Source organism: Mus pahari, chromosome 15 (genome assembly GCF_900095145.1).
Source record: "Mus pahari chromosome 15, PAHARI_EIJ_v1.1, whole genome shotgun sequence".
In the NCBI taxonomy this organism is placed as follows: domain Eukaryota; kingdom Metazoa; phylum Chordata; class Mammalia; order Rodentia; family Muridae; genus Mus; species Mus pahari.
Window position 1 is genome coordinate 81718865 of NC_034604.1, and position 12898 is coordinate 81731762.

The 12898-nt window shown below is 35.3% G+C and overlaps 1 protein-coding gene across 1 annotated transcript in view; it reads right to left on the bottom strand.

The window, feature by feature from the left end:
• Window positions 1-12898, bottom strand: part of Dok6 (docking protein 6) — a 416578-nt gene that overhangs the window by 223374 nt on the left and 180306 nt on the right. The window contains exon 3 of the mRNA XM_021214877.2: window positions 9393-9507. Coding sequence (XP_021070536.1) covers window positions 9393-9507 — 115 coding nt within the window. The remainder of the gene's footprint in view (window positions 1-9392; window positions 9508-12898) is intronic.

Below are 12898 nucleotides of genomic sequence, written 5' to 3' on the forward strand. Positions count from 1 at the left end.
CTGAAATTATCATTAAAAAGAAATCAAGACCAAGTATTATGGAATTCAAACAACTTCCCCCAAAATATGTTACTGATACTGGAGGTCTAGAATTTGAACTTATACAGTTGATACAAGAGGCTATTATTTTGGCAAGTTTTGCAAAGAATACTGAAATGCAGAGTGAAATGGATATGTCCCTAAAACATATATTATTAGAATATATTCAAATAAAGGTGCAGAAAGCCCGAGTGGCTATTAATTTTTTTTACAAAAAACTGACAGTAAGATGGATTAAAATACAATATGGAAGTTATATTGTATTTATTATTTAAATTGCTCTAGAGTTTAGAAACTGGAGCAACTTGTAATCTTGTTATGTAAACACAATATTCAGATTCTGAGCCCTCAGTAAGAAACTACAACATATTTACAGACATACTTAAATCAAGAACAGGGTTGGGGAACCTGCATTGCATTGTAAAGATAAAGAATCATGCTTCAAGACACATATCTGCATTCACTCTATTTGATATATGAAGAGGATAGAGCTGTCATTTATCAGCTAATTATGATACCATAAACCAACTACTTTATACAAATCTTCATGACAAGGCATAGAGAAAGGTGGAATTTTTTTGTTTTGTTTTGTTTTTGAGGATTTTTTTCTACCCCCATTTAGGTGGAAATGCTCAGAGCCCCAGGAAATTTTAAGCTCACACTCTGGCTATAACCTTGTTGCTTAATAGTTCAATACTAGGAAAGGTATTGGAACAATGATTTTTTTAAAAAAAAAATAACATGCAGTTATACTCATGAATGAAAACTATGAATGAATATGTAGGTTAAGAATACATTTCACAGGCTGGGCGTGGTGGCACACGCCTTTAATCCCAGCACTCTGGAGGCAAAGGCAGGCGGATTTCTGAGTTCGAGGCCAGCCTGGTTTACAGAGTGAGTTCCAGGACAGCCAGGGCTATTCAGTGAAACCCTGTCTTGAAAAACAAAACAAAACAAAATAAAACAAAACAAAAACAAAAAAATACATTTCACTCTAAAATACCCAATATTCTAGTAGATAAAATAAAGGCAATAAACACTGTACATTTTAGAATACAAAATTTTAATGGAAATATTACTAATGTCTTCATCACAATATGCTCTGCTCAATGAGATGGACTTTTTAAATATTATGTCTTATGGTTCTATATATATTTATATCATATGCATATATATATGTGTGTTTGTACATATGTATATGTATATATGTTATGCAAGAGTGCTTACATAAAAACATGCATGTATGTTATGCAAGTGTGCTTACACATATGTTCAAAGATGTGGTATCTTAATGGTATGTATAGCAAACTGCATTTTCCTCTCAACATATGGCATGGATCATTTCACAGGAAATACTAAATATCTACAATAATAGTTTTAATTTCTGAAATATTTTTATATCAATAACAAACTAATAAATTATTGGTCCAATTTTTTGGTTGTTTTCAGAAACAGAACTGCAATGATTATCCTAAGATGCATCTTTATTTATATTCCAACTATGAGCTAGCAGACTTTTTTATTTTTTATTTTTGCTCATGATTTTGGTCTTTTTTTTCTGGTAAATACATATTGATGTTTCAGATATTGCACCACGTGTGTTTCAACTGTGCACCATGCATATGTGTCACTAAATGTGACTTGCCAATCTGGGTTTATTTCAGATGAACTCCTTATCTTGGAATCATGGAAGTGACTTGAGAAAGCAGTAGCCAGCGAGGGCCAGTAGACATAGATGTTTCTATGAAAATTTAGCTAGGAAAAGGATACCTCGTTGTTGTTATTGTTGTTGCTGTTGTGGTTGTTTGTATTAGCATTAGAATTTTCATCATCTAATTCTCTATAAAAGTGTGCAAAGCCCATTCCTCAGTGTACATTGTGAATCTGATATCATGGCTGCTGAAATATACCAATGACCTACATTTTCTATACAGATGAACGTTCACACCCACAGTCAGATTAGTCATTTTGGAAATATTCTTAACATCTCATCTTCTTTTAGTACCCCAGTTTATTCCCATACGCTAGACATAAACTATCTCCACCTAGTCAAACTGCCCACCTGTTCCTCCAGGTGACTTTTTCTGGTAACGTTTTTTGCTCCCTTCAGGTCTTCTGCACAACGGGCCAGATCTATAAGCTGAGCATTTCTTTAAATGGTTTCTTATAACTTACTTAAGACATTGTATTTTGCATTGTGTGTTTTTTCAGTACAAAAACATTGGTGTCATTTTGCAGACAGAAACATTTTGATAATTATAAATATCTATGCAAATATCTATGAAGTAAATAAATTTATGAGTACTACATATATGACTCAATGAGAGAATCCTTGCTTATGTAATATTCTGTGTTTAGAAAAACAAAATTAAAATTTGGAAATTAAAAATATGTAGATCATTATGTGCAAAAAATTCAAAGATCTGAAATTTTTCCACACACTTCCAGTTTCCAAAATGATTTAAAGGATAAAGGAGTTTCATAATTGTTCAGTGAAATATACAGAATGCTTTCCATCTCTCCCTGCTGAAATACATTTAATAAGTCTCTACAAATGAGTTTTTAACAATCTATCTCTACCTATCTAATCTCTTTCTATATCATCTATGTCTATATCTATATATCTACATCTATATCATAGATATAGGTATATAGATGATATAGCTATAGATATAAATATTTTAAACTAGGTGTTGTTGTGCATACTTTTAATACCAGCATTTATAAGCAAATGTAAGAGGATTGCTGTAACTTTGAGGTCAGTATGGTCTTTGTAATAAGTTCCAGCCCACCCAAAGCTATTTACTAAGACCTTGTCTCACAAAAACAAACACAAACATGCATACATGTCTGCATTTACTTACACACTTACACTCATTCAAATGCTTGTGTTTTATCACCTTTTGAATTAAATAATTTAGTTTTAGCCAATATAGAAAATATATTGTCTATGGAGTACCACAAGATATTTAGACCTACATGTATGTTGGAAAATAGTCTAAACATATCTACCTTCTGAACATATATCCCTGCACTGTGGCAAGAGTTTCTCAGACCTTTTGCTTGCTTTCCTGAAATGAGCAGTGTGTATATATGTATATATATATATATATATATATATATATATATATATATATATTCTCCAGACATCATTGTTTCTATGTAACTAACTTACCACCCACAGATCAAGGATTTCAATATTATTTGAAGCCAATCTTTATCATTTTCCTAAGGTAGTCATGACAAATGACAAGTTATAAATAAAACAATCTATTCTGTCATAGTTCTGAAGTATGTATTAGCAACTGCTGGTTTCTCCTAGCTCCCAGCTTCTCTTGGCCGTGAATGGCATGCCTTGGTTGTAACTTCATCATTCTAGTCTCTGTCACCATCCCCAGGTTCTATTTTCCATTCTATGCCTTGTCTCTATTTTCTAATTTCCCTTTCACTTCTCTTAAAAATACTATTTACTGTTCTATGATGATATGATCCAAAGTAACATCATCTTGATTATTGCTGCAAACTCTTAACTTTAAGGTTATATTCATATTTAAACACTCATTGTAGGAATGCCAACTACTACAATGCAGATTCTATTGTTGTTCTCTGTGAATACTCCAAACATCTACTTGATCTATTTTTCAGCTGATTAGATTTCACATATATATTATTGTAAGACAGCTATTGGCAGAAATTAACTCAGTCTTGGTGTTTTTTTTACTACTTAATACTGTCAAACATCTTTCTAGAAAATTTAAATGACAACCTTACATATCCTCATGAATTTTTTCAGGTAAATTGTTACTTTCAAAAGCAAATTCAAGACCTCATCAACACTACAGCTGAATCAGATTTCTTTAATTAGTATAAAAATATTCAAACCATTTTTCTGCTTCAAGTATTTTCTGGTTCTTAATTACAGATAGCTTGAAACCTTAGGAAAAAGTACTGTTCCTTAAAACATAGTAGTGTACTGTAAAATTTCAGAGTGAAACTCGAAGGTACTATTCTTCACGTAAACTCTGAAATCTAAAGTGAAAGTATATTTCTTAATATTATTTATATAATATAATAGCTTTCAAATTCTTCTGCATAGAATATATTGTTATAGAATTACTTTGTGGAGTTCTGTTGCTTTTGGGGGAGATCTACCTGTGTAGCTTAGAGATGAATCATGCAGGTAAACTGGGTTGCCTTGTGTGAATGATATAATGATGGCCATGTAGCCAGATGGGGAGCACATGGGTTGGCATGGGCCACTAGCATGGATGGCATCTAACACTGATTCAGCAGATGGCCACCAAGTAAAACAAACTAGCATCAGGTTAAAACTGAAAAGACAAACTATTGGAGTTGGGAGAAGAAGGCAAAAATTTTGCACTGTCTTACTTGCAAGCTGTCACAAAGATATTGAGTATTCTGATATGGTGTCTAGTGAGAGATTGAAGCAGGATGCATTGAATTTTTACATAGTATTCTTAATAGATTCCTTTCTTGTTCCTAGGCTCCAATCTGAAAAGCCTGTTAGGGGAATAACATATTAGCCATACTCATTCCAGTCCTTCTCTGTCCTGACTGTGCTTGCTCTTCTGGGATTACTTCAGAGAGTATATCCCACTCACAGACATTCTTTATTCACCAAAACCCTGAATCTGCAAAGTAAAAGACACAATAAACTTTCTTTTTCATATCAGTTTCTCTCTAATTGATTATCCTGCCAGCCTGACCAAATCACAGTCAGAAAAGCATGCAAATAATTTAAATTTATGAGGTACTAATCATGATATGATTTAATATTATTTCTCAGTGTGAGTTTGTGAAGAACATTAAAAATTCATAGTCTCATTATATTGTCATGACTGCACACATGACGCTGTCACTGTAGAATTAATTTCCCCATTTTCCACACATTTCAGGTCACATCAGGCCAATCTGTTCTGCATATCTGTACACATTTTTCTGCATATCTCTTAGCAGATAGCTAAGAAGCAGATAGTTTTAAACTAGCAATTGTGTTCTTAAACAATAGAATCAGCAAACAATAGAGGTTGATCCTACTTGGATAGAGTTGCCTTTTGGACTGAAGAATAGATAAAGAAAAATGTCTCTCAGGATCCCCCAAGTAATGAATGGCTTGTGAAAATGCAGGACAGAAACCTTGGAGATGGAGAAATCTTGGTGCCACAGACCATGTCATTCTGGAGACTCATTCTGGAGTTAGAAAAACAAGGCCATACCTACTCCAACCAGGGCCACCTCTAAATAGTGACACACTCAGGGCCAAGCATATTCAAACCACCACAGTCTCTAAGGCCACATCCTGATCTGGCTTCTTAAAAACAATAAAATTAATTTCTTCCTTTATCTTGGATATATACCAGCTGCTGTTTTGAATTAAACATGGGAAACTCAAATCATTCTGTATGTAACCATTTAATATCAAGGCCAAAAATATATTAATCTTTTTATGGTCTTATTTTCATTAAATCAGTTTTATTATCATAAACACAAATTCTTCTGCAATCTAGAGTGAGCATTGAATTGTAGAATTTTTGTAGGATGGAATCTTTCCTAAATCTGAAATTCATTGTAAATCCTTTGAAATCTGAAAAATTTACATGGTTCAAAATAGTTTCTAGTAAGAAAATAAAAATATGAAAAAAATAAAATAAATACTGCTGATGAATTTAAACTAATCCTCCTATGCAAAACCACCATCATCCTTTATCTGTTTTTATGCTTACATGTTATACCTTATTACTTCACAAAACATCCAATTCACTTAACTTTTTTCTGTTTCATTGAAAATAATTTCTTTCATACATTATATTCTTATCATGTTTTCCATTCTCCATTTCCTTCCATGTCCTCCCCATTTGCCTATCCATCCAACTCCACAACTTCTTCCTCCCTCCATTGCTGGAGGGACTGCAAGCTGGTACAACCACTGTGGAAATCAGTCTGGCAGTTCCTCACAAAATTGGACATAGTACTTCCTGAGGACTCAGTTATATACCCAAAAGATACTCAAACATATAACAAAGACAAACGCTCCACTATGTTCATAGCAGCCTTATTTGTAATAGTCAGAAATTGGAAACAATCCAGATGGCCCTCAATAGGGGAATAGATACAGAAAATATGATACATTTACTCAATGGAGTACTACTCAGCTATTAAAAAATGACTTTGTGAAATTCGTAGGCAAGTGGATAGAAATAAAAACTATCATCCTAAGTTAGGTGACCCAGTCACAAAGAACACCCATGGTACACACTCACTGAAAAGTGGATATTAGGAAAAAACCCGAATACATCCATGATTCATCTCATAGATTATATGAAGCTGAAGAAGAAGGAAGACCAAATTGTGAATGCTTCAGTCTTACTTAGAAGGGGGAACAATGTTCATAACAGCATTATTTATACTAGCCAGGAGCTGGAAGGAACTCAGATGTCCCTCAGAAGAGGAATGGATGCAGAAAATGTGGTACATTTATGCAATGGAGTACTACTCAGTTATTAAAAACAATAATTTTATGAAATTCTTAGGCAAATGGGTGGAACTGGAGGATATCATCCTAAGTGAGTTAACCCGATCACAAAAGAACACACAGGATATGTACTCACTGATAAGTGGATATTAGCCCAGAAGCTCAGAATACCCAAGATACAATTCACAAACCACATGAAACTCACAAAGAAGGAATACCAAAAGTGTAGATATTTCAATCCCTCATAGAAGGGGGAACAAATATCTATGGAAGAAGTTACAGAGACACAGTGTAGAGCAGAGACTGAAGGAATGGCCATATATAGACTGCCCTACTTGGGGATCCATCCAATATTCAATCACCAAATCCAGACCCTTTTGTGGATGCCAACAAGTGCTTGCTGACAGGAGCCTGATATAGCTGTCTCCTGAGAGGCTCTGCCAGTGCCTGACAAATATAGAAGTGGATGCTCACAGCCATCCATTGGACTGAACACAGGGTCCCCAATGAAGGAGTTAGAGAAAGTACCCAAGGAACTGAAGTGGTTTGCAGCCCCATAGGAGGAACCACAATATGAACTAACTAAACCCTCAGAGTTCCTCTGGGATCACCCACCCATCTCAAAAATATTAACTCAGCATTGCTCCTGTTTAAAGGAAATGTAGGTACAAAGAGTGAAGCAGAGACTGAAGAAAAGGCATCCAGAGAATGCCCCACCTAGGGATCCATCCCATCTGCAGACACCAAACCCAGACACTATCTCTGATGCCAAGAAGAGCTTGATGACAGCAACTTGGTATAGCTATCTCCTAAGAGGCTCTACCAGAGCCTGACCAATACAGACATGGATGCTCACAGCCAACTATCAGACTGAGAATAGGGAGTTAGGGGAAGGACAGAAGGAGCTGAAGGGGTTTGCAACCCCATAGGAGGAACAACAATACCAACCAACCAGACCGCCCACCCCCAGTGCTCCCAGGGACTGAACCACCAAACAAAGTGTACACATGGAGGGACCTAGGGCTCCAACTGCATATGTAGCAATGTCAAATTTGGAAACCAATGAGTTTTTAACTGGGGTTACTAACAAGAGTATGTGTAAGGAGATACGTGAATCAGGAATTACACAAAAGCATCTGTATCATCAGGAAGTTCACCTGAATGTGGGTGATGACTTCTAAAACTGCAGCTGCAGAGCACTCCATTCAGCTTACTGGCAGTTCAATGGTCTGAATATTTTTTTCCTATTTTTACTGGTGAGAGTCTCTATTCTCAATAACAGTTCACTCCCATTTACCCTGTTGGGTAGAAACCCTCAATAACATTATTAAAAAAATTCCCTCTTCATCTGTGACATTTGGTGACCTTTTGTTTAATCTCCTGAGGCTCATGAGCCTCCCTTTCCTCTTGGAGCAAACATTGCAGTTTCTACATAATATTGCAATTTGGAGGAACAGGCAAACACTATATGCATATAAATAAATATTGAACACTCACATATTAAGAGATAAACAACAGGGAATATGTACTCTCACAATAATTTTTAAAAAATAATATGTGAAAATGAGCAATGTTGTATATTTTCTAATAATTTTGAGCCCTACCTTGAAGAACCAACTGATAGGAAACTGGAGTGTGACTTATAGCTAATCAAATTACAAAAGCCAATTGACTAAACATGTAAAACGGTACCAAGTATTTCTACTATAACACTAACAATCATCAGAGTCGAAAAGTGTTGAATTCATTATGAAACTAAAAGAATATAAAGTTTGAGTTAATATTTCTCCAAAAATTCCAAAAAAGATTTTTTCTAAATTATTACAACTAAAACCATTGTTTTGAAAATTGACTCTAGAATTCTTTATGCATCTCCAATTCTGATTACTGTAAGGTTGAAAAGACTAGGCAGTGAAGCATTAAAATTAAGAAAATTATTTTTATTGTTTTTTTAGGAACTACCAGGGAGCTGATAGGTAAAGGTGTTCAGTGAATGAACTATATGATAAATTCAGTGCAGTGCAGCAAAACTCCTATAGAATTAGATAAGGAGTTATGAACCATTCCTATTAGGCACAGTGACCTTATCAATTTTAGAATATATCCTTGTATTAATTAAACCTTTAGCCATAGTCTCCTTAAAAATGATATCAAAACTTCCCTAAAAACCTCATTATTACTTTAAATTCACATCTTTCCAGGTTTTGGACATTTTGCCTGTATCCTCTCTATAAACACCCATTTTACTGAGCAGAATCTTTAAAAGGCAATAAGCCAACTAATAAGTTACATAGCACAGCGATTGCTCCATGAAAAATACTGCAGGTTCAAACGACAAACTGCTTGTGTCTCCATAATGTCAAAAGTGTTTTATGAACTTAGATGCTAAAATTCAATCTAAAATATATTGACTTAGAGTGGTATTGAGATTCCATGAAAGCAACACATTACTCAAAGTTATGTTCGAAAGTGTCTTAGGTGAGCTTTCTCATGTCAGCGATACTACTACATGAGAAAATGCTTCACAGCTATACTTTGCCAAACCAAGAATGAAAGTCACAAGCTGATCCTGAACATTTCCCAGGTATTGTTTACTAAATTCTCAAAGCTTGAACCAAAGCTCCAGTGCCCCCCAGACTACCCAGGAACAAAGCTCCTGACAAAGACAAGATAGTGGAAAAGCGAAAACATTTGTTTCTACAGCATATCAGTATGTTGAACTTCTTACAAAGCTTTCTACAACACATTCTCATTACAATATGCCATCCTATTCAGACTTCTTTTGTCTTCATCTGTGCGAGTCATTGTCTCTGAAGCAACTCAATTTCCTCAAGCTGTAGATGGGTCTGAAATTGCTTACCTGACTCACAAGCAAATGTCTTTGACGTTTCGTCATGAAAGATAATGGCCACTGCATGCTTCTTTGTCTCTCGAGGCAGTCTGGTTATATTTTTGATGTTGTGCAGTTCAGTTACCTTAAAAGAGAAAAATATTTTTTTCTTTTTACTTTTGAAGTTCTAGGGATCAGCCCCTAGAGTCTTGTTTGTGCTAATAAAACATTCTACCACTGAACTACATCTCCAACAAGAAAGATATTTTTTTTATTATTTTAGCAGATAGTATGTGTGCTACATACAGTACTTTAAACAAAATGGCCAGTTATACCCTAAGACTCGAAGCACTTTCCAATGAACCATTGTACTGAGTTTGAATTAACTCTATCCACACCAGTAAAACGGAAAACAATGTCTTCCATTAGGCTTTCAGTTTTGGTTATATTTGATATTGATTACTATATTTGAAATAGTCTAATGATAATGCATAAGAGCTTCAATCAGGCTGTGCTGTTATTAAACTTGTAACCACAAAAAAGCAATATTAATCTGGTACAAAGACAGCTCTCCATTAAATCTCTGTTGAGTATTGAAGAGATTTAGTAACTAGTCTCTCCCACAACACTCTCAGATCCAGATGAAACTAAACCACACAGCATCTGACACTGCCTATGGGATAAATAAAAAAATTCAACATTCCAGGTCATTTTGGAATGTGTGTACCAAGATCATGAACACAAAAGACATACAGTTAATGATTGTTAACTCTCTAATACCAAGAGCACTGAAGCAGTTTGAAAATGAAATTTCAGCCTGAGGCAGGGTATTAATGTATGCTGAACTTTCCTTCATGATGTTTATGTTGTTTATTTATTATAAACAAAAATAACAAAAAAATACTTGACAGTTTTGCACATTTGCATAGAACATTCTGATTACTCTTACACCTCTGTCGTATATTTTAATAATCATATTACTAGTGTGTGAATATGCTTTTGCATGTTTTAGGATTGTTAGTATGTCTAGAATTTTGAACTTATACAATTTTGATGAAGTCCTGATTAGTTGATATTAGCTCTATCCTTGTAAGAAAGATAAGACACTTGATGATCAGAGAATTTAACTGTCTTAGTTAGGGTTTCTATTGCTGCAATAAAAACACCATGACCCAAAAGCAAGTTGGGGGTGAAAGAAAGGTTTTATTTTGGTTTGGTTTGGTCTTGGTTTGTTTGTTTGTTTGTTTGTTTGGTTGGTTGGTTGGTTGGTTTACACTTCCAAATTGCTATTCATCAATGAAGAAGGTCAGGACAGGAATTCAAACAGGGCAGGATACTGGTGGCAGGAGCTGATGTAGAGGCAGATGCTGCTCACTAAAATGCTTTCACTTTACCATACATGCTTCAACTGTCGTGGAGAAGACTAATGAAGGAAACAAGCCTAATTCTGTTCATAACTTAGAAACTATTAAACTCAATAGAGTTTAGAACCATTAAATTTAGAATTACTAAAATCAGTTTTTGTATTGCTTTAAGCTGAATGAACATGCATATTTCATATATTTCAAAATTTCTTCCTCATATGTGAATATAACACTGTTACTGTTGACCAGGATTTCATAGTATTGACATAGTAAATATAATCATTTCCTGATCAAAACCTACACTTATATCTTATAAAATAACCTATACAAAATAAAATTATGTAATTATCATTTTAAGAAGCATATGCTCTACTTCTTATCTATTCTTTGAAGATTTTTAGTTGCCCAAATTTGTAATACCACATGCAAATCACTTTCAAATCCAAGAGAGTTCTAATATATCAGTATTGATGTTTGCTTATCTCTTTACTTATGATTATCTTAAGGTCAATATGCAATATTAAAATGGTACAAATACTTATAAAGTTGTCTTTATGTATAAGCATGTATTTTTATGTGTACATACATACTCCGTATCTTTATAAATCTTCTCTATTTTTTACTACTTAATTTTTTATTGGATATTTTATTTACATTTCAAATGTTATCCTCTTTCCCGGTTTTCCTCCAGCCCATAAATCCCCTATCCCATTCCCCTTCCCCTTGCTTCTATGAGGGTATTCCCTCACCCATTCATCTACTCCCATCTCCTTGTCCTGGTATTCCCCTACACTGGAGCATTGAGCCTTTGCAGGACCAAGGGCCTCCCCATTGATGCTGAACAAGACCATCCTCTGATACATATGCAGCTTGAGCCATGGGTCCCTCCATGTGTGCTCTTTGGTTGGTGGTTTAGTCCCTGGGGGCTCTGGGGTATCTGGTTGGTTGATATTGTTGTTCTTCCTATGGGGTTGCAAACCCTTTCAGCTCCTTCAGTCCTTTCTCTAACTCCTCCATTGGAGACCCCATGCTTAGTCCAGTGACTGGCTGCGAGCATCTGCCTCTGTTCTCTTCAGGCTCTGGCAGGGTCTCTCAGGAGACAGCTATATCAGACTCCTGAAAGCATGCATTTCTTGGCTTCCATAACAGTGTCTGAGTTTGATGACCGTATATGGGATGGATCCCCAGGTGGGGCAGTCTCTAGATGGCCTTTCCTTCAGTCTCTGCTCCACCCTTTATCCCCATATTTCCTCTTGTGTGTATTTTGTTCCCCCTTCTAAGAAGGACCGAAGTATCCACACTTTGGTCTTCGTTCTTCTTGAGCTACATGTGGTCTGTGAATTGTATATTGGGTATTCTGAGCTCTTGGGCTAATATATATTTATCAGTGAGTGCATACCATGTGTGTTCTTTTGTGATTGATTTACCTCAGTCAGGATGATGTTTTATAGTTTCATCCATTTGCCTAAGAATTTCATGAATTCATTGTTTTTATTAGCTGAGTAATAAAATGTATCACATTTTCTGTATCTATTCCTCTTTTGACTGACATCTGGGTTCTTTCCAGCTTCTGGCTATTATAAGTAAGGCTACTATGAGCATAGTGGAGCATGTGTCCTTGTTATATGTTGGAACATCTTCTGGGAATATGTCCAGTAGTTGTATGGCTGGGTCCTCAGGTAGTACTATGTCCAATTTTCTGAGGAACCGCCAGACTGATTTCNAGAGTGGCTGTACCAGCTTGCAATCCCACCAGCAATGGAGGAGTGTTCCTCTTTCTCCACACTCTCACCAGCATCTTCTGTCACCTGAGGTTTTGATCTTAGCCATTCTGACTGGTGTGAGGTGGATTCTCAGGGTTGTTTGATGACTAAGGATATTGAACATTTCTTTAGGTGCTTCTCAGTCATTCAATATTCCTCAGTTTTGAATTCTTTGTTTAGCTCTGTACCCCATTTTTGATAGGGTTATTTGATTCTCTGGAGTCTAACTTCTTGAATTCTTTGTATATATTGGATATTAGCTTTCTATCAGAATCGAGAATGGTAAAAATCATTTTCCAATCTGTGGGTTGCTGTTGTCTTATTGACAGTGTCCTTTGACTTACAGTAGCTTTGTAATTTTATGAGGTCCCATTTGTCGATTGTTGATTTTAGAGCATAAGCTACTTGT